The following is a 26,133-nucleotide window of genomic DNA, read 5'->3' as shown; positions in this document are numbered from 1 at the left end:
GGTGAGATCAAACCTTCTGAACAAAGCAGGCATCGGCATGATCAGTAATGGGAATCCTACCAAGTTACAGGTCTACTTGGAAGAGGCCAAGCCAAAGTCTCTGCAAACAAACAAAAACACAACAAGTGGACCTCAAATCCTTTATTTACCCACTAGGTGATCCATTCAGAATTTTTGAAAGGCTTTCTTTGACCCGCTGCCTTTTGCAACTTTCAGCACATTGTAGCGGACAGTTTTGCTTAGTGGGCGGCACTCACCAACAGTCACCACATCACCGATGGTCACATCTCTGCAAGGCAAAACGAAAATTTTAAATAACAAAGACATCAACTTAACAACAATACCAACCAACATACTTACGCCAACAAAGCCTGTACACCAACATAAAGGATTTCTTCAGGAAACAAAGGTCTTGATATTGGTCAACAGTAAATGCAGATTGATTTAATGAAAGTTGCTGTCAAAGTTGCTATTCAATAATTTTCTGTCTAAATACTAATGAGTGAGTTGAGTTTTACGCCGCACTCAGCAATATTCCAGCTATGCGGTCTGTAAATAATCGATTCTGGACCAGACAATCCAGTGATCAACAGCATGAGCATCGATCTGCGCAATTGGGAACCGATCACATGTGTCAACCAAGTCAGTGAGTCTGACCACCCGATCCCGTTAGTCGCCTCTTATGACAAGCATGGGTTGTTGAAGACCTATTCTACCCCGGACCTTCATGGGTCTATTACTAATTTCAAACACTGTTATGAAATTTATTCTCTGAGAACATATTCGATATTTAGATTTCAAATTACACACTAAATAACTCTGATAATGGTGCTTTAGTAATGGTACAAAAATGGCAAGATATACAAGGTATGTAGTTGTCAGTAATTTTGCCTTCAGTGCAAGAGATGATATCAGAGAAGAGGGAATTTCCCGAACTGCCAAGTGCATTCATGTTCGGGATGTATATGGATATTTTTAAAAATTTCAACCTTAACCTATGACTTTCACAGCGGGTTTGGTGGACCCAGTGCATGAAGGCTTTGGATCAGCTGAAATTGAATTTGGTTGGAAAGACAAGTAGAATATTGTACAATTTGGTTACACTGTATGCAGAAATAAGAACGCATTTGTAACCGCGATGTAATGACTGAACAAAGCGGTACACAAAGCCAAGAGACAGTCAGGAACCATGAGGGTTAAAACGCATTGATACACAAGAACCACACACATGTACACCTTGTGTGTAAGTTCTAATGACGTCATTGTTTATCAGTTGCCATCAGTGATTTCTTACCTGAAACATGGGCTCAGATGAACAGACATATTCTTGTGACGTTTTTCAAATCGGTTGTATTTCTTCACATAGTGTAGATATTCCCTTCGAATGACAATGGTTCTCTGCATTTTCATCTTGAGAACAACACCTGACAAGATCCGCCCACGAATGCTCACATTGCCAGTGAAAGGGCACTTCTTGTCAATGTATGTGCCATCAATAGCCTGTAACAAAGGAAAGCATATGACATACAGATTCCCAAAATTATAGATCGCCTTTAACATTCACAGTGACTGACTAACCAAGATTTGTGAATAACTCACACACAACAGTACTAATTGAAGCGCTTATTAATTCAATCACCGTGTTCAATGTAACGTCAAAGTTGTTTGCAGACACTCAGTAATGTGCTCTCAGGACAATCTTAAAAGGACATTTATCACGTTTTATCATTTTTAACGGAAATTCTTCTAATTCATCGAGTTAAAAATAATGTCTCGTATATTTTAAATGAAGAATCAGTTAATGTTGAAAAAGATCAACCAACAAAAGATTCTTGCCAAATGATGGGCATAAATGGCACTTTCAAAATTGCTGCTGAGACAGCCCCAATGAAAATTAGACCATAATTGTCTAAGGACTTCCATCATTGATCAAATCTGGGATTGTTTGTGTACAATTTCAGCTTCATATGCCTTATAGTTACAGGAAATGTTGAAAATGGTAATGAGGCAGGTAAGAATGTAGGTCTTGTAGGACTGTAACGATGCATCAAACAATTGATGGATATCTTTGGGACATAAAGTAACATATGTGAGTTTCTATTTTTGTTTATTGTATTACTTCAAAAACCAACCAGTGCAGAGTGTTAACTTAACACTTCCGTAGCATAATGCTATAAAATGGACCCCTCCATATTTTTAGGGGTACCCCCAGTTTTATGATGAAGGGGGTCCAAGTGTCCCCTTGAAAATCAAGCCAGAGAAGAGACTGATATTACCTCCCATGTGTTCTGTAATCTACTATTACTATCAACAGTACATTTTCTTATTCTATAACCATTCAGTGTGTTTTCGTATACAGCAGTTCACTGTATATAATGTATGAATCATGCTTTTTCATATGGTCAGTTATTTCTTAATAACCAGTTAAAACTTTAAACAACTCACAGTTACACTGATTTGTTTTCATGTTTTTTGTCTGAGTTTTTTGGGCAGGAAAGATTTGATGCAATGCATCAATGTACATATATCCTCTTTCCTGTGTACCTAAAATATGTACAACAGACGACATCCTAAATCCTGAGTGTGTCCTATCATTAACCTGCCAATTACATGGGTGTTTTGGAACACGTGAAATATTAACAAGCATGAAAATATGCTATGTTTTTCTAATAATCTGCTCTACCTTGTACAAAACTTTGATGAAATTGAATGATGCCAAATCAAAGCTGATTAATATGAGGCCAGCTGGCCGATACATTTAGCCATCTCTGAATAACACAAAAGTAGTCACATGACCACTTGTGTGCAAAGTGAGGTAACCCAAATGATTTACTAATTGGATTCAGAAGTCATGAAAAGTAAATATTTCCAAACTTACTAAATAGAAAGCATAAGAAAAGGCACAAGTTTATTGCTGGAAGGTATCTGCAAACTTGCACAATGCTGAACAGTCTTGAGTGATGCACTCACTAACACATTGTGGCGGCGGAGTCTACTAATGCCTACACGGAATAACGCCTACAGTCTTAGATAAACAGTTTTACGCACAAATGGTTTTCAATTTTACTGCTTTCAACCTTTCATTAAAGTGGTATGTCCAATTTGAGTGTGCACTTTTGCCTACAGTAAATACAGAACAAAGACTTTCTGTGTTGAAGGTTCTTCCAAAATTAAATGCATGCAAGTTTTCAAAACAAAAACTGGACAATTACTCTTTACTCCCCCACACTAATTGGAACAGTCTAGTTGTGTGCAGGTAAGCGTATCACTGTCACAACAAACTTTGTAGCTCTTTTTCCCTGTAGGCATTAGTAGACCTAACCATTGTCATGGGCGTAACTTATAAAAAAGAAATTGTATGCAAATAGCAACAGTTAAGTCGAGAGTTGTTGTTCGCGATAGCGCGTAGCTCTCGAGCCTGCTAGAGGGGTTTTGGGGCATTTTAAGAAGTAAATTAGCGATATTTTCAAGAGCAAATTAGCATAATCTAATACGATCTTTGGGGGAAACCAATATACTTTAGGGTATTTCTGTAGATGATTTAAGATGCTCTGGGTGTTTTTCGTGACATTTTATTTGACTGACACATACTAAGACATAGTATATCCTGATTTATCTCAATATTCAGCCCTAGAGACAAATTGTACGATTAGTGATAATTTTCAATAGAAATTCAACAAGAAGACAAAGTCATCAATATCCCCCGCAATGGCAAAATACTCTTCATGATTATGTCTACGAGTTATGATTATGTCAAATATTTAGGTGTGTATATAGAAAAGTGGAAGGAGAGTAGTGAAAGGTTTTTAAAGTTTTAGAGTTCTGCTCCGGAAAAGAGAACTATCACCAATTTCAGGCTAAGTCAAACTTGTTGCCATGGAAATGCCAAAAATATTTTATTCCGAATTCCAAAACTACCAAAAGGCACCAGTACACCACCAGATCTATCTATGTGCCAAGTTTGGTGAAGACATATTGAACAGTTTTAGAGTTCTGCTCCGGAAAAGAGCACTACCACTAATTTCAGTCAAAGTCGAACTTGTTGCCATGGAAACGCCAAAAATATTTAATTCAGAATTCCAAAACTACCCAAAGGCACCAGAACACCACCAGATCCATGTATGTGCCAAATTTGGTGAAGAAATATTGAACGGTTTTAGAGTTCTGCTCCGGAAAAGACAAATGTGCACGGACAGACGGAGTCCATTTTAATACCCCGGACAAAACGCGTTGCGGGGGATAAAAACAACATCAATATGCGTAGATACGGAAATGATATTGAAGTGTGAATCATCCTTGAACTCAAAACACATACAAAGTTTCCAAAGTGAAAGTCATTTAATACAGTCATGTTGACACACTTGAAAGTTCAAACTGCTAACATAGTGACTTCAAAAGACAGTAATGGCTTTGCATTTGAAATAAGTTTCAATTTTATGTGTGGCGGCCGTTGCACGCTTCATTTTGCTGAGTCAATAACGGAGAGTAACGTCCCCTGATGACTTGTAAGGGAGACAACTCTTTTGACACTGAGCATGCTACTAATATAACAGCGGACCTGATGACACCGACATGAGCCAAACTTATACCGGTGCGTGGAGTATGCGACACTCTCAGTGGCCTTGTGAAAAGCCTTTTGTGCGTATCCGGGTCGAAATAATAACAAAAATATAACGTTTTCGGGTAAATCTACACGAAAATGTAATTTTCTGAATAAAATTGATATTTTATACTTAGCCTGACTCATGCTCTTTTTGCTTGTCTTCTTCTTCTTGCGAACATAGTGGAACACTTGTATCTCCCTAATTGAAGCTCCCTTCAATTTAAAATCACTAATCAATACTCACCAAGAGTTGTCTCTCTTGTCCCTTTTGGCGGGAAAGGTGGCGCCACCACATCCCACATGCTTCACTCTCTCCTGTTTAACGAGCCCGACACTTGAATTTTCAGGGAAATCCAAAAGTGTCATGTGGGGAGGATGGGAGGGCTTACCTCAAGAGTCAGGATAAGTATAAAATATCAATTCTATTCAGAAAATTACATATTTTTCCTTATCCTGACTCATGCTCTTTTTGCTTGTAGAATCCGACGGAATCGGAGGTGGGAACAGATTTTTTGGATTTTAATTAGTGATTTAGATGTAATAACCCCCTACGGGAACTTCATAATGGCACTGTAATTAAATTAATTTCTGCTGCTATCATACATAAGTTCTACCAGCTGCCATAGATGGGGGTACTACAATATTAACATAATATAGGAATAAGCGACTCCAAAGTGGAGAAGCGACCCCAAAGTACATGTAACATAGGTACTGGGTTTTAAGACTAATGTAGGCTTAAGATATACAACTAGCAAAAACTCCGCAGAGTTTGTAAACTTGCTAAATACTGAGAATATATACAGATATAATCTCGTGAGACTATGTCTCATCGTCTACGAGAAACTGTCAACTGCTGTGCTTAAAACCAATGGTCCGAAATGGTGAATACCTGAGACGTCCTCGGTGGCGATATCTCTCAGGTAGTGGTTAGCAAACACCATGTCGGATTTCCAAAAGCAGCCCTCCATAATGGTATTCAACGAGCAATTTCCATGTAGAGCGAATGTTGAAGCCAGTGCTCTGATTTCGTGAGGATTAGATGCTCTTGGAGGGTCGAGTCCTGCAGCCTTGTAGGCTCGAAGTATGACAGTTCTGATCCATATCGATATCGTGGTACGTGAGACTTCGGTCTCAGTCGCTGTAGATAGAGGGATGAGGGATGAATAACCGCTTGAGTTTCCTTCGCCTCGTTTTGGATCGTTGTAAATAAATTTTGAGTGCTCTCACTGGGCATAATGATAGATCAAGCATATCATGAGGTCCGAGTATCGAGGAAAGTGCAGGGACGTGGAATAATCTGTCTGGCTGACCTGGCATTTGATTCTTGGCAATAAAGTCCCATCGCAGTCCTATATGCACTGTGTTTTGATTCTCATCGAAACGTGTTCTCTCGTAGTCTAGAGCGTGGATTTCTGATACTCTGGCTGCCGTTGCTAGGGATAGCAGGAACAGTGTTTTCTGCGTCAGAAATTCGAATGATGTTGATTCCAGTGGTTCATAAGCCTCACTTGTGAGGTGTTGGAGCACTATATTTAGATCCCATGCTGGAGCGCGAAATCTCTGTTTCTGATCCTCCAATCGGAATGAAAGTAGCAAGGCCAGTAACTCTGGCGTCTTCTTTAACTTGACACCCGTTCTCATAGTTATCACTGAACTTAATGCTGCGAGATACGTAGATAGTGTCGAGCCTTTTAGACGTTTGGTTTGTCGTAGGTGACAAAGGTAGTCTGCCACTTGAGGGTGTGTAGCATTTCTAGCTGTAAATCCCTGTTTAGCAGCGTATGTCTCAAAACTGTGCCACTTGTCATCATACAAGTTGCGCGTAGAGTTGCGCAAAGCAAGCATGACTGCTTTTGCCGCCTTGGCTGAATAACCTCTCTTGTTTAAACACACTTTAATACAGTCCATACGTGAAGTTGGAATGCTCCTGGGTTTTCGTGCGCTTGTTTTGTGTGAGGATGTACAAGTAGATTCGAGCGCTTTGGTAGTTGTAGTATTGGTTGTCCGATTTCTTGAATTAGAATGGGAAACCACGTTCTCGCTGGCCAGTAGGGCGCGACCAAAATCAGTTGGATGCTCTGAGTTTGTCTGATTTTCTGTAACACTCTTGGTATTAGCGCTGGCGGCGGAAACGCATATGCGTTGAGGCCTTCCCAGGATATGCTTAGAGCGTCCGTTGCCCACGCTTGTGGATCCGGGACTGGTGAGACGAATGTTGTTAGCTGATTGTTGAAGCGAGTGGCGAATAGGTCTATTAATGGAGCTCCTATTTCCATGATAATCTGAGCGAAGATTTCTGGGTGGAGTTTCCATTCCGTCGGAGACGGTAGATATGGCCGAGAGAGTGCATGTGCTAGTACATTCTTGGCTCTGGGAATGTGGCATGCTCTGACATGTATGTTTAGATCGTCGATCAGATCGAACAGTTGGAAGCATAGAGTCAATAGGTTCAATGATCTCGTTGAACCTTGTTTGTTTATATAAAACGCCACTGTTGAGTTGTCGGTGTGGATCATTAGGTGTGCATTCTGTAGAATGGTGCTCCAATGAAGTAGGGTGTTGATTACTGCTTTCATTTCGAGCATGTTTATGTGCAGTTTGCTCTCTTCTTGGTTCCATAACCCTGATGCCGTCCGGTTGGCGAGATGAGCTCCCCAACCTTGGAGCGACGCGTCTGCATAGAGATTGGTTTGAACTCCGGCTCTGTTAAATAGATGCCTTCGCAAACATTCGACTTTCTGGTCCACCAAAGTAGATGAACTCTGAGGTAATTCGGTAGACCGAATGGTTGAAGGTCGTCGAGATGAGCGTTGATGAGGACCTGTAACGGGCGTAACTGTAGTCTGCCTCTGGCTGTCATGTCTTGTGCTGACATGACGAGACCCAACAGACTCTGCCACTGACGTAGTGGTAACGGAGAGAGTAAGGCTATTGGAATGGTCTGTTGGATCTTGAGCCATCGGTCCTCTGGTACGACGATACGATTCTGTGTCGTGAGGAATCGATTGCCTAGAAATTGCAGGTCTTGCGTAGGTTCTAGGTCCGACTTGAGTAGATTCACTAACCATCCTAGCTGTGTTAGTAGCTTGATGGTGAAATTCAGTTGTAGTTTGAGATGCTCTGGATCTTGATCTACTTGAATCTCATCGAAGTAGAACGCACTGCGTAGCCCTTGACGACGTAGGTAAGTGACGATGGGTTTCGTTACTCTTGTGAACAACCAGGGGGCCGATGATATTCCAAAAGGTAGTACCCTCCATTGGTAATGTAGCCCGTCTAGAATAAACCGTAGGTACTTCCTCGAGTCGGGATGTATCGGGATATGCAGGTAGGCATCCTGTAGATCTATACTGGCCATGTAGTCCATCGGACGAACCAGGTGCCGTAGTTGAGGTAGATGTATCATGCGAAACGTTGGCGGTTTGCGTAGATTATCCCTGTTGAACATGCTCATGTTGTAGATGAGTCGGAACTTTTCCTTGGAATTTTTCTTGGGCACTAGGAAAACTGGGGAGTAGAAACCTGGCTCGATGTTTACTTGATCCACGATTTCTATGGCCTTGCTTGGTTAGGAGAGATGAAACAGCTTCTCGTAACTTTAGTAGTTGTTGTGCCTGGAAGTCGAACTTGTGAGGGTTGACTGTAAGCGGAGGCGTGGCCTGTAGTTGGATTCGATATCCGTGTTGAAGGATGTTGGAGACATATGGATCTTGTAGTATTCCCCAGTTCTCCCAGTGCAGTTGAAGACGTCCACCCACTTGTGAAGGTTGTACAGGAACGGCTGGGGGTGGAAGACTCCAGTCGTTCCGAACCCGTCTTTCAACGTCGATAGTTGCGGGAGCCTCTGGGTGCCCTGCCTCTTCCAGATCCTCCCCTGTAGTTGCCGAATGAGCGGCGAAAAGAGTCCTTTCCACCTCTGGATCTGACCATCTTCCTGTCCCGTGCTCTCTGTAAACCAGTGAACTGACCTTCCGGAGTATCTCTGTGATGTCTGCTTGATGACGCTAGTCAGAGTGTCAATCGATTTAATCATGAGGACTTCTCTTGAATCCTTGATGACTTCTTTAGAGACTTTATCAATTCCTCCAGCGAAGATGGAAGGCGTTGACCATGGGGCTGTGAATAGAGGTGCTGTGAACTGTTCACCCCAACTACAGGTGGCGAGGAGACCTTGACGACGAGCCTGAGTAAGAGCTGCTGAGATGGATGAAAGGTGATCCGTCAAGAATTGCTGGTCCTTCTTCTGCATAAGGAGGGCCGAGTATATCATTCTGTCGTCTTCTGATGTAGAATCTTGGAATCTAGTGATGAGAGTTTCATTAATAGTTCTGGATCTGTTGAGGCCGAAAAACATTCTTCTGGTCATAGTTTCGACTTGAGCCAGCTTGCGATCCTCGATCTTGTACATCTTGGCCTTGGCATCGTTGATGACTTTAAAGTTATCGTCGATTTCTTGAGCTTTGTAGAATGGGTCCATGTTATGAGCAAAGAACTTCTTGGCGTTGACATGAGGTAAGTGTGGCGCCTGAGCTTTAGTAGCTGTTTGGAAAGCTGTATCCAAGTTCTGTGGAACCGTTGCTATAGGGTCAATCGGAGGTAGGGTGATCGTGTTTGCGTCGTCCTCCCTCATGAGATAGGTGTGAGCCAGGTTGCTGTCTTTAGACGGCGAAGCCAGGTCCAGGTTGTTGGCCATCCAGTAGCGTATCTCTGCGTCGGAGAATATGATGCCTCCATCATCTTCGGTATCCGGAGCGTTGGTAAAAGGCCGATGATACTCTTCCGATGGTGACTGAGGTGGAGTTCTGTATACTTGAACAGCTGTGCATGGCGACGTATGAGGAGACCTGACTGGAGACTTTCGCGAAGGCTTATGAGGTGTGCGAAGTGCTGATCTATGAGGTGTCCTGCGTGGTGATCTACGTGGAGACCTGTGAGGCGATCGACAAGGTGAACGGCGAGGAGATCGACGTGGAGAACGGCATGACGAGCCGCGTCTGTACGGTGACCTTCGAAGCGGAGATGTACGTTGCGGTGAATGACGATAGCTTCGCGAAGCTTTTGGGGAATCCCTCGATGACCTTCTAGACGAAGATGACTTGGAGTCTGTAACTGGAGTCCTTCGCGAAGACCTTCGCGAAGCTTCATCTGAGTCCGGTCCTGGGGAGTGACGACTTGACCTTCGCGAAGGCTAGTGGTCCGAGGCAGAGTCCGGGGATGAGAGGATTCTTCTTCGCGAATGTTGATCATCAGAGTCCGAGGCTGGTGACGATGTAGGTGTCCTTCGGGAAGGCCTTCGCGAACGCTGATCGTCTGGGTCCTTCGCAGAGATAGACTGTGACGTCCTTCGCGTAGGCTGGTCCCTCAGTGGTGACTTGGTAGCAGCCGCTACGTTGACGGGGGTTCCCCGGGGGGTCCCTCAGGTCCTGGGCTGGTTGTTTCTTTTTCTCCAGTCCGTAGCGGTCTTCCATCAACTTCATAATCTGATGAACCAGGTCGCCTGGGACGGTCTGCGAAGTTGTAGTAGCTGCCCTATCTGCGTTGGTAGCGACGTGACCCATGGGAAGATCGTCAGTCCTCAGTGTAGATACATCGGGCTGATTGGGGATCTGCGCTGACGTCACTGTAGCTGACACCGGTCGTTTCTTGCAATGAACATCAGGTATGATGAGCGGCTGCTCATCATACAGGCCCTGTTCTGCGGCGGGAACAATCTCGTCTGAGAAAGTTCTAGCTGATTGCGTTGTTTTCCCCTTGGTGGTAGACACTGCCCTGGGGGTGCGGAGTCTGCGTTGTGACGTAGATGCCCTCTTAGTCTTAGGCTGCGAAGACGGGATGTCTGGTGATGCAGGACGCTTCTTGGAGATGGCGGACTGTGTCCCACGCCTCTCCTCAGAGGGTAACTCCAGCGGAACACCAGACGGGAGGAGGTCGTCGGACAGCAGTTGACTTGCGAGGGGTTCAGTAGCATTAGCCATGCCTAGACTCTGTTTACGTGACCTATCTGCTGCGCATCTCAAGACGCAAAGTAAATATTTGTTAAAAGCAGAATGAGATAAATTAATACAGAAACTGCAACGTGAACTGAAAGCACATGGTACAGTACAGCTAGGGCATATTAAATGCGGATCAGCAGCAGAAAAACGTAACTTGCAAACAGTACAGATTTTTTCATCAACGTAATCTACTGAACAATCACGGCGTCCCGCGAATAAACAGTAGTAAATACGAGTAAATACGAATAAATATTAAACCATATTGTTGAAGGATACTAGCTAAACCTCTATAAGAGACTTGTAGAGGTAACTAAGTAAGAATAATCAAAGGATATAGTGCCGTAGGGAGACACAGGCGCGCTCACACATCCTGCACTGGGCGAAGAAGGAGAGAGTGAAGCATGTGGGATGTGGTGGCGCCACCTTTCCCGCCAAAAGGGACAAGAGAGACAACTCTTGGTGAGTATTGATTAGTGATTTTAAATTGAAGGGAGCTTCAGTTAGGGAGATACAAGTGTTCCACTATGTTCGCAAGAAGAAGAAGACAAGCAAAAAGACCATGAGTCAGGATAAGGAAAAATAGTTATAGATGGACAAAATTGTTGTACGCAAATGAATACTTTGCGTAAAAGAAGTTACGCCCATGATTGTGGCAGGGTAGATTAAGTATATTTACTTCACTTACCTCTCTGGGGGTTTTAAAACCCAGGCCAACATTTCTCACATAGCGCAAGTTCTTTTTGCCCTTACCAGATAGGAGGGACTTTTTGTTTAAAAACACAGTGGGTTGGCGCTGAAACGATCTCTCAGTCTGAAACAATACAAACAAGCCAAAAAATGTGAGCAAGGTTAAGTAATACCCCCCTACTGTGACTCGCAGCTGAACAACTATTATTCTTGGCAAAAATACAAGATCTGTATCCAACATTACACTGACCTTTCCTATAAACAAAGAAAATATATTTGAAAACAACACATTCAAAATTAATGTGTACAAGTTATTGCTTGAAAAACAATTCCCTTGAATACATGACACGTTTTATGTTTAGTTCAAAATACATAAATGGACGTAACTCTATCAAAAATATGAAACTCAGAACCAAACTTTACACTGCATCTCTCCTCTAGACAAATGTGTTCCCAAATTTGAAAAAAATGGAACCTTTAAATTTCAAATTTAAGTTCAATTGTTTAAATTGTCATTCTTGAATTAAGAATATAATCAAAGTTTGCAGTGTACCTTTCTTCCCCTTAAAGGACAATTCCACTCAAAAACAAACTTTTAACCATCTATTCTAAAGTAATAACGCATCATATTTAAAAAAAAAAATTCTAGTTAAAGAGAAAAAAGTAACTGACTCGCTCTTCTGTCATTCCGTGGAGGCTGCCATGTTTTGGTCTCGCAAGGCAACAAGAGCATGAGATCGCGAGATTATGACGTACGCTACACACCACAGAAGCGTTAAATCGAAGCGTTTACCATTGCCGCATTGGTAATACAGTGCAGTCTGGACATGCCACTGTGTCAAGCTTGGGGGTGTTCAAACATAAACGACCGAGGCGAAGGGACATCGGGATATGGGAAGTCATATTTTCAAATCCGAAACGCCTCCAAACATCCAGGGAAAAAAATGCTTGCTGATAGATGGCTGCACAACATTGGCACTGGCTAGACATCGGCGACCTCCACATTTGGGAGGCACAAGGTAAATAATTGTGTTGATGCCATTGCCTTATTATTTAGCATGTTAGAACGTTAATTCCTTTCGGTATAGAACTATCTAACTTGCAAATAATTTAAATGGAAACTATTGCGATTGTTTTGTAGCTCGGTAATTTCCAGCGTATTCTGTCGTGCAAAAAAACTAATGTTGGTCTACAGCCTCTGTAGGCACCACCAGTGCACTGGCATGAATTTAGGTCTACTATAAGTAAGTTGGACCCGTTTAGAAACAAGAAAAAATTGTGTCCAGGGACACGGATGCCCCCGCTGACATTCATAAGACATATAAAGATCAATAATTGAACAAAATTCACGAACAAGTTCAATAAACATCTATGCAACTAAGACATGCACACCTTTCGAGTCTCAATGAAACACATGTATAAGCTTAATCAATTCTGTTTAGCTGTTTTTGTGGAGAAGTGGATAGACTTAATCCCCTATTTCACTATCATCAGAGAGAAATTCAGGAAAATTTATCTAAGTTCAAAATTCTCTAAACATACAAAAAATTATAAAATACGAAAACAAAATATGAGATGCACACCTTTAGAGTCTCTATAAAAGACATATGTAAGCTAAATGAGTTTTGTGAAGTGGTTTTTGAGGAGAAGTGGATAAAAAGTAGACCCCCTGTTGTATGGGACGAACTGGATGAATAGAGCCAATTCAAGTTCAAACATCTGTAGAAGTGACAAAATTAAGAAATTGGATGAACAAGGTATGAGATGCACACCTTTAGAGTCCCAATGAAACACACATAGAAGGCCAATTCTGTTGAGCAGCTTTTGTGGAGAAGTTGATAGACTTCATCCCCTATAACACTATATTCCGAGAGAAATTCAACAAAATTTATGCAAGTTTAAACGGCATTAAAATTGGAAAAATAGATAAAATACAAAATCAAAATATGAGATGCACACCTTTAGACTCCCTATAAAGCACATGTGTAAACTAAACGAATTCCATAAAGTAGTTTTTGAGGAGAAGTGGATAACGTACACCCCCTGTTGGATGGAACGAACACTGGCTGAATAGAACGAGATTCAACTAAGTTCAATCATCTGTAAAAGTGACAAAATTAAGAAATTGCATAAAAAATTATGAAATGCACACCTTTAGAGTCCCTACAAAAGACATGTAGAAGTTCATTCAATTCTGTTCAGCAGTTTTTGTGGAGAGTGGATAGACTTCATCCCCTATTACACTATCATCATAGAGAAATTCAGCAAAATGTACCTAAGTTCAAATGTCTCTAAACTTACAAAAAAACCAATACAATAACTGACTGACTGAGTTTGGTTTTACGCCGTTTTTAGCAATATTCCAGCAACATTACGGGGGGGGGACACCAGAAATGGGCTTCACACATTGTACCCATGTGGGGATTCGAACCCGGGTCTTCGGCGTGACGAACGAGCGGACGCTTTAACCATTAGGCTACCCCACCGCCCCTCCAATACAATAAAAAAAACAAAAATATGAGATGCACTATTAGAGTCCCAAGAAAGCCCATGTATAAGTTCATTGAATTCCACAGAGCGGTTATGGTGGAGGAGTGGATAGAATACATTCCCTGTTTCGTATGGACGGACACCGAGGGTAACCCTATATGCCCCTGCCATATATATGGCTGGGGCATAAAAAATCATCGCTTATTATTCTCACATTCCTATAAATATATTATTACATTCACGTTTTTTTTTCAAAATTTCCAACAAGCACAAGTCTTTCGTGCAAATCGTCAGCATGGTTGACGGTGCCGAACCCTACCTATACCATATAGGTAGGGTTCGGCACAGGCTAGAATTTGTATTTACAATAGGTTAGCGCTGTCTCTGAGCTTTTATTTCCCACTCCTCACAGCAAAAGCATTCACGAGATGTGGTCATGCTAATGCATGGCCACACTGACACCAATCTGTGTTACCAAGCCGCTCGTCGCGATCTGATCGACTGTCTCCATCGATATCGCTATTCGACAACTCAGCAACTGGCTCCTCACTCTCCTCATATTCTGGTTCGAACATGTACAGTTGTGGAATTATGTGATTCGCCATATCGAAAATTGAACAATTTTGAATGTTACGCAAAGGGTATATTGAGTCAAGGGAGATAAGTTTCCAGCGCATACGGGGAGGTAACTCTCCCGAGCTTCTCACACAAGACAATGCGGTTTGAAGTTAGTTGGTATGCTAGTGACATCACAGGTATGTCAAACATGGCGACCTCCAGGGAATCGGAAATTGTGACTTTTCTCATCTAATATTTTTTATACCCGTATCCATACAAATGTGCAAGGTGTCTTCACAATCACAAAAATGGAATTGATGGGACAATTTGTAAAATCTTGTTCATGAATCAGAACTGAACATTTCTACTATGTATCTGTGGTGTCTAAAGATCAAATAAATGTTTGAAACTATAATTACTGTTGGGAATTGTTGAAATCTCACAATAATTGATGATTGGTTCATAACCAACAAGCAATCATCGAAAAATATTGGTTAGCTTCATTTTTTAGATTTTCCTGTTCAGGTTGTTGTTGGAGATAAGTATAAAGAAAAAATGTGGTTCTCTGCTGTTTTTTGCTTTATTTAGAAACTGTGCAAATTGCATTTGAAAACTTTACATCCAATGTAAATTGATGCAACATGCTACTCTGAAGTGATGACCAATATATCATGAACATAAAATTCCCAATAGCTTTAATACTAAATGAAGATCAAAAGGGACTTGTACCAGGTAGATATATTGACGAAGTCACTAGATTAATATATGACCTTATGGAATATACAGAATCTTATCAAATACCAGGTCTCTTACTCCTTACTGACTTTGAAAAAGCATTTGACTCAGTGGACAGAAACTTTATATTAAATGTACTTAAATTTTTCAAATTTGGACCAAGTATTGGATAAAGACTTTCTTTAATGATATGTGGATTTGCTAGTTCAGTTCTTCCAATGAGCAGTAGCTGTCGTCAGGGACATCCTGTTTCACCATACATTTTTGGTTTTTGTGCTGAAATTCTACGTATACTTATCAGAAATAATAAAAATATAAAGGGTATTAAAAAGTGAAATGTAGAATACATCCTAGCTCAATTTGCAGATGATACCACCCTACCTTTAGATGGCAGTGAGAGTAGCCTATAGTTTGGCATGAAATGCATGTGGAACCGTTTTTTTTGTAAATATCTCTTCATCCAATGACCCAGTCGATCTCAAACTGTAATAATTGACTGCGTAATGTAGTCTAAACTGTCAATTCAGCGAAATTTGCACCAAGTGAAAAAAAGTATGTTTACAATATAAGAAATGATTGAGCGAGTTTGGTTTTACGCCGCTTTTAGCAATATTCCAGCAACATCACGGCGGGGGACACCAGAAATGGGCTTCACACAATGTGCCCATGTGGGGATTCGAACCCGGGTCTTCGACGTGACGAGCCAACGCTTTAACCACTAGGCTACCCCACCGACCTCAACTGTTAACCATCATACGGAGTTTGTTTCTCTGAGTTGTTCAACATTAACCACAAAACCCATTAGTGAGAATTATTCTGTAGGTTAAAATCTTTAAATTTGTAATCTTAATGTCATATTTTGTTTATGCAGTACCGAAGTGGAAATGCATTTAAAGAACACAGAAAGTATATTTACACAAAATCATTAATCGGACCACCTATGGTTAGAACTCAACTGTTAAAGCCCCGTTCCCTCGGACACAAGAACACACAATCATGCACACTCATTGAAGAAAAGATAGAATGAAGACAAAAGTGTTGTGTTTTGATGTCGTTCACATTCCAAATTAAGCAATGCATTTCTAATAGCTTTAAGCATATAGATAGTTAATATTTATATTTTCATGATAATTTTATGTGAAAAGAGTGTTTCATGTTACACTATAAGTCGTTGGAATTAGTCAGTGCTGTCATTGTTAAAAGAAGTTATATTTCTTTGAGCATATCTGGCTGGATACTATTATAATCTGTATATATAATAACAGAATTAAACTTCATCAAGTTCACTCCATTCTTCCACAGAGGAGTCATCAGTGTCCAGACGAATGACAACTGGATTAACTGTTTGCTCCTCCAAGCCATCTTTGAGCCAGTACACTTGCTCCACCTTCTTGACATGTTCAACACATGCATGCCAGCGTGCAATGTCAATGTCACATATAGCAGTGTTGACAATGTTCTTGACATCATTCAACTTGAATGATTGATTTTTCCGGGCCACTGTACTTTTAAGGTCTCCCCAGATAAGTTCGATTGGGTTGAGATCACAGTGGTACGGTGGTAATCTCAAGACCTTATGGCCGTGTTGGCGTAGCATGTTGTCAATGTTATATGTGGGTGGAGGTTTGTTAGGTTTAATCAAAGAGTAAAACTGTGGTTTAGTGGCCTTAATTGAAAATTGTATATTGTTATTTGTTAGCCATTGCTGCATATCTGACTTCTTTGTATTGGAAGTTGGGCACCTATTGTTTGGATCTCGAACACTGTGATAGGGAGCACTGTCCATGACAACAAGACTTTTGTAAGGCAGAGCTGGCAACAATTGTTCCTCAACATACTGTGTGAAAACTGTTGAGTTCATTTATGTATGATAGTCCCTACCATCTGTGCTCTTTGACCGAAATACCAGATAACACTCAGGTAGGAATCCACGGTGGAATCCACCATGAAGAACGATTAAATGTTCACCTTTGCCTGTTGGTATTTTCCTACCATCACTGGGATCAGTGGGTAGCCACTGTCTGGCAGCAGTATGGTTTGCATTGACCCAGGTTTCATCCAGATATATGGGTTCGAACCCATCCTCTCTTGCCTGCTTAATTTCTCTCAGATAGTTACACCTTATTTTCACAATATCAGATCTCTCACACATTACAAGTTTCTGGTTTGCTACCTTCTTGTACTTGTATCCAAATTTGAGCAGTAGTTTGCTTAGCATAAACCTAGAAACATTTATGTCGTGATCCTCTGCAAGGATGTGGTGTTTTAACTTTCTTGTGGACAGGTGTTCATTTCTAGCAAATAGCCGGCGAATGACATCTCTGATGACCCTGATGTCAAAAGAATCTTTGGATGCCTACCTTTTTGTACAAGGTTTTGTTTATTCGTTGTTGGTTTATTTTTCACAATTTTTAGCACGATGTTCTTTTTCATGCTAAGAGCAAAAGTTTTATGTTTCATGTAATCCGACACCTTATAAATCGGTTTGCTACGTTTGCTCTCTTTTTAAAAAAAATGAAACACATTTCTAATTAAACGTTTAGCATCATCTGAATAAGCTTTCATGATGACAGCTAGCAGTAGTCAATGTGAATGATCCAAACGGTCTATCACTGTGCAGTGCACAGGTAACTATCATGAACTGCACGTGCATTTACCTTTATGACCCAACACTGCCGCTGTTCTCACTAATGGGTTTTGTGGTTAATGTTGAACAACTCAGAGAAACAAACTCAGTATGATGGTTAACAGTTGGCACCCACCTTACCCTATTCAAGACCTGTGACACCTCTTCATACCTGTCACGTGCATAGCTGACCTACATTGACGAACGTTGACCTTTATGACCCAACACTGCCGCTGTTACAGGTCATTGCCTCCCTCCCTCTGCAAGCAGTCGGCGTTCTGCTGTTTATTTTGTTGACAGTTACATAGACAGATTCTTTAATACAAATGCCTAAAATTGGTGATTTACAATGTGATTAGGTTGTCTGACAAAACATCCACTTGTACAGTTTGAGATCGATTGGGTCATTGGATGAAGAGATATTTACAAAAAAACGGTTCCACTTGCATTCATGCCAAACTATACATGTATATGCATTGCTGAATACCCTATCATCCTTTGCAAGATCCTCTGGTTTGAAAGTTAATGCTGACAAGACAAGACTAATTTGGATATGTTCAAAAACGAGATGCAGATACAAACTTTGAGAAGATTGGAACTTAGACTGGACACAAAGTAATTTTAGGCTTTTAGGGGTCTTGTTTGATGCTGACCTTGATGAGATGATTAGATTAAATTAAGAGAACAGGAAACGAAATGAACCTGTGGTCAGTTCGAACACTCACTCCAATAGAGTGAAATTGGGTTTAACGTCGTGCTTGAGAATGTTTTGCTCATATGTCAGTCCACACCAATAGGAAGAAATGTGGTACTGAAATCCTTAAAACAATCATTTATTTTCATCTATTCCATCACCCCCTGAGGATTTGATTAAGACATTCCAAAAAGATGCTTTTGCTTTTCATGGAAATCTAAACTGGATAAGATTGAGAGAAATTATCTAGGCCATCCAAATATGGTGGAATTAGTGCACCAATTGTGAAAGACATCATTAATGCTCAGAAATTTTCATGGGTAAAATCATTTTACGCTAGCTATTGTAAATAGAAGACACTAGTTGATAACTGCATACCACAACATCATAGATTATGGTTTGCTAATCCAGAATATACTGTAAACATATTATATATCGGTTTTATTTTCGCGCACCGCGAAAATGTATACACAGCGAATAATCCCACACTCGCCTCTGAGTTGTTACCATAACACATCAAGTTTGAAGACAGAAATCTACAGGAATCTTACAATGACGACTGATAGTAGCATAAAGAATCATACTTAACTGTCGCTGTAATGGATTTCCCAAATCATGTCCTCACGTTCTATTTTGACCAATCATAGTGACAGATGGTTTGACATAAGACATAAGACTGATGTGTTTTTCATCTCTTTATATTTGCATCATGATATCTCACTTCCTAAGTACTTAATACTTCCGTGAGGCGTGAGTAAACATATTACTGTATAGATCGATCGTGCAGGGATTTCCTGTGAGTAAGCAATACACGTCGCATGACAGGTTAAGCCACTCTGGTTGTTTTCATTCTTATTACAGTGGCCACCTAAGAGAAAGCTGGCAGTTCCAGCAATTAATAATTGAATGCGCAATGTAGTCTAAACTGTCAATTCAGCGAAATTTGCACCAAGTGAAAAAAAGTATGTTTACAATATAAGAAATGATTGAGCGAGTATGGTTTTACGTCGCTTTTAGCAATATTCTAGCAATATCACGGCCAAGTACACCAGAAATGGGCTTCACAGAATCACACATTGTGCCCATGTGGGGAGACCGCCTCCGTGGTGTAGTGGTTAGAGCGTCCGCCCGGAGAGCGGAAGGTCGCGGGTTCGATCCCCGACCGCGTCATACCAAAAGACGTTAAAATATGGTACTTGTTGGTCCCTGCCTGGCGCTCAGCATTAATGGGTACAACAAGGACTGGTTGGCTCGGGAGTCAGTATAATGTGTCTGAGTGGGGTATTCATGCTTCACTGCGGCATGGTATCTCAGTGGGCTAGCACTATAAAACCAGCTTAAGTCTGGGCTAGTACAAGCAGCCGCACATACACATACACACGCATGCACGTCGTCATATGAGCGAAATATTCTCAAGCACGACGTTAAACCCAATTTCACCTCACCCCATGTGGGGAATCGAACCTGGGAATCAACCATTAGGCTACCCCACCGCCCCAGCTTACATTTAAACAAACAGCACAAGACAATGAATGCAACAGATTTCCCGAATCAATCTCTTTCGTTTAATACCTTATTTGAAGTGGGTAATGAAACTGTTTTATTTAAAAATTGGTACGATGTAGGGATACACTTTGTTTATGATTTGATGAACTCAAACACATGTGAATTTTATACACATGAAGAATTGCAGGATGTTTTTACAATTAAAATAAACAGCCTTATATATCGAAGCATAAAATTTCAAACTGAGTTTCACAATTTGAAAAGGCTGAATTTTTAACTCAACTTCATTTTTAAAATAAAAAAGCCCAAACAACTTAAGTAATCTATCTACCAAACTCAAATTGTCTACTACGTTTGAGTTTAATATTGATTTCAGTTTATTGTGGGAAATGCATTTTTCTGTGTTTTTCAAATTTGAGTAACAACTCTAACTTAAGTCAAATCTCAGACTTAAATTTGTTTTGAGAAATTGGGGCCAGATTCCTTAGGCCAAATAAAACAAGAAGACAAAGTCATCAATATCCCCCGCAATGGCAAAATACTCTTCATGAATATGTCTACGAGTTATGATTATGTCAAATATTTAGGTGTGTATATAGAAAAGTGGAAGGAGAGTATTGAAAGGTTTTTAAAGTTCTGCTCCAGAAAATAGCACTATCCCCAATTTCAGTCTATGTCAAACTTGTTGCCATGGAAACACCAAAAATATTTTATTCAGAATTCCAAAACTACCAAAAGGCACGAGTTCTCCACCAGATCTATGTATGTGCCAAGTATCTTGAAGAAATATTGAACGGTTTTAAAGTTCTGCTCCAGAAAAGACAAATGTGCACGGAAGGAAGGACGGACGGACAGAGTCCATTTTAATATATACACACACACCCACAAAACGCGTTGAGGGGGATAAAAATGTTGTGGTTCCGATTACACCTCTTTAAAATTTTGGGTAAGTAGGTAGGATTTTTTTGGGTATATATTTTATGTTTATTTAATCAGGTTTGCGGCCATCATGTTGCCTTTCTCTGTCGGAATGACCGATGTCTGTCGTTGCCGGGAAAAAACAATGGTATCTGAAAGCCCATTTTATTCATACTGCTTTAAAAAATAGGGTCGACACCAGAATTCAAGGGTCGATCAGGTAATCGGAACCACAATTTTTAGGCCTTACAAACATCATCAACAGCCTGGAAGATGACTTGTGAAGTGTTCCTAATTGTTTGCAAGGTCAATTTGACAGTGCTGTCCATAGTGCAGTGACCTGGCTTGTTGTGTTCAGTTATGACATTTTATGGTGATTTCCATAGGGTACTGTCCACCAAAAAGGTTCTCTTTACGGATTTAAATAAACAGTGAGTCTGAAGTAAATGGCTCTCGGGTATTGTTAACCTTGCCATGCTGCTTCTTGCAAAGCAAGGTGGTACAGATCAACTTCATGATAAGCTTGGCTGGCCAAGGTGCAGGGCTCTTCTTAATTAGTTTCCCTGGTGGTTTGTTGCCGAAGAATAACTATGGTGTCCATGTCAATATGAGAACACATGGCCAGCAGTCCAATGAGACTTTTGTTATTTAACGTTTTGTACCATATTTAAGTGTCTCCCCCTCCACTCCAAACTAAAGTACTGTCGGAAATGCTAGAAAAATGCTTTTGACTTATATTTAAAATTCAGAGGTATTACAGTTATTTAAATAACAAATATCACTTCAAGAAACATCTACCTAATGTAGACCGAGGGAATAAATTTTGAGACATGCTCTAAAATGTGTTTTTACTGATGAAAATATAAAAAACTTAGAAAAATAAGGGGTAGTGAGACGTTATTTGATACAAACATTAACTGCCTGTGTTACGTCATCAGCATGCATGGTATCGACAGGTGAAATTGACACCTGAGCACACGCTCGGGGGAAGGGCCATCTCAATAGATGTTTTCTGCAAAATGTTGAATATGTGTACGTATAGTATACGTATTGGTTATGTAAGTGATCATTTGTGTATGTGTGTTTGTTTTGAAATAAACATACGAATTACTGTACATTGGAAAGAATCCTATCACTTGTGTTATCTTATCGATTGACTGTAGAAATGTGCAACGTTTTATTAAATGTTTTGCATGTCAACAGTATATTTCATTGAAAAAATATGGATGTAATTCGGTCAGTTTAATCTAGTCGTGAACATTGGCTAAAGATTTAACGAAGTCACTGGTGTAGCTTCTTTAGAATATATATATTCTTCTTCTCATAAAGTTTGTAGACCGCCCGTCTAAGCACTCCCTTGTCAAAGTTGTCAAGGATGGTTTTACGTCCCACAAACATTCAACATTTATTTGTTTAGGAACAACGTTAATTCATATTTTTACACTACCTGTATTATTAGCATAAATGTAAAGACTATTTCAGATTTCTGTTGTTGAACTCTGAAAAAGTCTTAAGTTGCTGTTTTGGTACCAAATTCTCTCCTGTAAACTGCCCTTTAAATGCATGGGAATGTTAAATCGATTGAAATAAAAATTAGGTACACTATAGGCGAGTTGATAGATTGACAACATAGTATATTTATCACCTTTATAAAGATATTAAGGCTAAAAAGCATTTTTCTAGCATTTCCGACAGTACTTTAGTCTCCTATAACAGCAAGAGACATTGTGACTGAACATGTTATGGCATTAATCATGTTAATGGAGATAGCTTTTTCCATATGGTCAAAGTTGGATGTACATTCCCTTCTAACTAAATCGGCTTTAAAGAAAGTTGACTTATTACACACAGAAAGTACTACTTAGTGAATTCTGGTGGAAGTGGCCATGTTGTTGAATTTACAATTTATCATACCATCATGTTTCTACTCAACATATATTTCCCCTCAGCCATTTTGAATTGCAGTTTATCTGAAATTTTACAAGATGTGACTTCGCTGGCAGCTTTTCTGACAACAGGCACTTTAGTGCTACTGCTCAAGTGACAAAGAACTCAGAATATAGCTACGAAACACACATTTTTTATCAAATTTGAGAAACATCAGTTCTAACCAGATCACCGAAACATATTTAACTACTACGAAAGAATAGTATTTTAAAGAGTGCTTACAATGTTTTAGTGCTGTTAAAAACCTCAGTGCGAGATCATCTGTTTGGTCTTGATATCTGCTATCAGAAACCTTGCTCATGCAAGGCTTAGTGGATTAAACAGCAAGTCAATGAGCCGAGTGAAAAGATATGACGTCATTCCAAAGTGTGAGTGAGTTTAGTTTTACGCTGCATTCAGCAATATTCCAGCTATATGGCGGCGGTCTGTAAATAAACGATTCTGTACCAGACAATCCAGTGATCAACAGCATGAGCATCAATCTGCGTAATTGGGAACCGATGACATGTGTAAACCAGGATGCATAGTTTTTTCCACGCTTATATATATGGTATCCGGCCAAACAGCAAATGTCAATGCAAACCTGGATACACCTCAATATGTAATTTCATACCCTGGGAACAATTAAGACTGTCAGTGTTTGATGTTGCCACACCCAAAAATGCAACTTCTATTTTCGAGTATGATTTCAATGTTGACACCTGACTTTGATGTTAATGATAGCAATGATCCAATGATCCCTGATATTCAACTCATTATATCTTAAATATAACTAAATGTTCTGCCCGTAACCCCCGCTTGAAATGTATTCTATATATTAGGTTTATTACAAGGGTTTAGGGTTAGGTTTGCGGTTATAGCTTAGGGTTATTTATAGGCTATTTATATAAAAAACATAGGCCTATATCCTTAGGCATAGAATGATTTTAAAGGGGCGGAAATCGTTCCGCTAAACCATAAACATTCTTAGCGTGTTCATTTCTTCTACTTATTTTCAGTCTGAACTCACGCTTGTTCTAATACGTTAACCATGTTTCGTTCCCTTTTATTAGCAGCATGAAACAAACAGGACCGACAAGTATCTGGCACAATGCTTGTGTACCGTCGTCTGTATCCTTGTCTACGTATGGTATCACGAAATTGTGCCCATGATAACGTATGTGAGCCAATGAATAAAATGGTATCACAGTGTGTCTTTTGATAAACATGCTCCGAATCCAACGCGGACATCATTCTTAAAATCATCAACAGCATAAGTCGACACTGAACGTTTAACCTACAGCAACAGCATTAGAAATACCCATACGGTCTAAAGCACTCGGATTTTATCCCCTGTTAACCAAATATATCGTATCAATTTTCTACATTGCCATAACCATGCTTACCTGTTCAGCCATGTTGGATTGAAAGGCCGGAACGGGGTCTTTTCACTTCCGTCACGGGTTCCTGTAAACTCCTTACAGCGAAAGCTTGTATTGCTTTATCCTCTTGAAACGCTGTTAAGAATACGAAATTAATCCGAATCAACTATTTCCCTTTACACTGGGTACTGAAAAGATAACGACTAATACGTTTGTCATTCAATCTATGCAGCTGCAGAAAGCAAAATGTAATGCCGCCTGCCCGAACATTGATTTATCATAGATGGCAGAGGACCGCTTCCTCCATTGGTATCAATATACAATATATTATAGGTCTGGTAAAAAAACAACAGAAAACGCATTAATAGCGAGCGCAATATTTGGAGTCACACTTTGTATGACAAGCGACTATTAAACCAAGAACAGTCAATAAAACTACGAATATTTCACATGAATTGAAGTCACGTGCAAATGTATCATTCCATTTTATGTATTTTTCGTTGGTGTTACAAAAAGTCTTTAGTGCATCATCATCGTCGTCATTAAAATCTTTGATTGGGAATTAGAAGCGATACACACAAAGGGGGAAAAATTATGGATGTCAGCTTCTGTATTAACAGGAACACGGTATTTCGAAATATGTTCTTACCCTTTCATTAACCTGATGAAGCAGGTAAAAATAAACTTACGTTGTGTTCATTAAAATACAGGAGGTCCAAAGAAACATCCACAAAGTTCACCCCAGTAATATTGTTATGCTTTACAGATTAAAACAGGTATGTGCATCAAAGTAGCCTGTCTTGAGTACAGTCCCAGAACCACATTATTTTCCCTACTACCTAGCCCACCCTGCAGTACTAAACCCCTAAATGAAGCAAGTCTACAGTTCTTCCATCCTCGATAATCTCCAGTAGTATACACAATGGTGGAACTGCATCAGGTCCTTCCCAAGGCCTTAATTTTCCAAATGAAGGCCTTGGTAAGTCCCTAATGCAAGTTCCACCATTGTGTATACTACTACTGAGGTTCATGCAAAATTTGATGAAAATCGGTCAAATAGTTTCTGAAATATTGACTTTTAAGGGAGCATGGGGTCGGTCGGGAAAAAGGCTCGGGTCGCCTCGGGGTTGGTTGCTCCTCTGAGCGCTGTGGGCGGATGAGTTGCAGTGTGTGCGCGTTTGCGTGTGTCTCTCGGCTCCGTGTATGGGTGACTGGCTGGCTACATTAAGCAGAAAATAGGCATGCAAGACCGATAAAAATCATGACGAGAAACTATCATCACACGCTGGGTGATGTGTAAGGGATTGTGTTGCGAGGTACGATCATCAACTCCTCTCTGACGAATGCTTTCGGCGGTCCGTATTTCAAGTAGTACAAGTTCAGTTCGCCGTCTTTGATGTCGACCAGGTCTACGTTGTACATTTTCATGGACCATATCGGATCAGTGGTGCGTTTTCAGCTGTCTCCCTCATATTCGCCCGGCTGGTATAAGTACCTAACGCTGACACGGTCCGGTAATGTTTTCTCGGCTTTATCGCGACGTTGTGCCAGACGTTGGCTAAGGTGCGATTGAATCTCTTGACTATAGCTTGGCTACGGTGAGCTCCTGCCACACCTCGTCTCACTCATACTTTGTGCTTGGCCAGCAGCTGCGACACTGCTCCAATGAACTCACGTCCGGGATCGACTTGCAATATGTCAGGCCATGTCAAGCGACTGCGTTTGTAGATGCGTTCCAAGGCTTTGGCGACTTCGTTCGAATCTATGGTCGTCTCGACGTCTCTACTCCATATAGTGGGGATCCCAGCGTTTGGCCGTGGAAACTGGTATGGGCGTTTCTGTCTTCCCGTCGACCGGTATGTGGGCTGGCGTGCTAGCCGGTGTGCTGTGCTTCCAGGTCTTGTGGACGACCTACCAGAGAAACATGGCAACTAGCGAAAGGTAGACCCACCTTTGGGCCGATTCTACAATCTGCCGCACCTTCTCGATATCCAGACGGGTCTCTTCCGCACGGG

At 40.6% G+C, this 26,133-nt stretch overlaps 1 protein-coding gene across 1 annotated transcript; it reads right to left on the bottom strand.

Annotated features, from left to right (window-relative positions):
- Positions 1–126: 126 nt before the first annotated feature.
- LOC124292136 (40S ribosomal protein S11-like) lies at positions 127–24,169 on the bottom strand. The gene is made up of 4 exons (XM_046729187.1): positions 24,143–24,169; positions 11,282–11,407; positions 1,295–1,500; positions 127–289 (listed from the first exon to the last, which is right to left on the bottom strand). Exons 1-4 carry the CDS (start codon positions 24,152–24,154, stop codon positions 166–168), a joined length of 468 nt encoding a protein of 155 aa, XP_046585143.1. The 5' UTR covers positions 24,155–24,169; the 3' UTR covers positions 127–165.
- Between the last annotated feature and the right edge of the window lie 1,964 nt (positions 24,170–26,133).

This window comes from Haliotis rubra, unplaced genomic scaffold (assembly GCF_003918875.1).
Source record: "Haliotis rubra isolate DU_JTF1 unplaced genomic scaffold, ASM391887v1 Scf509, whole genome shotgun sequence".
NCBI lineage: Eukaryota > Metazoa > Mollusca > Gastropoda > Lepetellida > Haliotidae > Haliotis > Haliotis rubra.
This window is presented reverse-complemented; position numbering and strand designations above follow the sequence as displayed.

What these genes read in the sequence shown, in the direction of transcription:
- LOC124292136 (XM_046729187.1), bottom strand. An exon ending in GTTTTAAAACCCCCAGAGAG is followed by an intron (nt 1,501 to 11,281) that starts GTAAGTGAAGTA and finishes CCTTTGTTACAG; the next exon opens with GCTATTGATGGCACATACAT. An exon ending in CATCTGAGCCCATGTTTCAG is followed by an intron (nt 290 to 1,294) that starts GTAAGAAATCAC and finishes TTTGCCTTGCAG; the next exon opens with AGATGTGACCATCGGTGATG.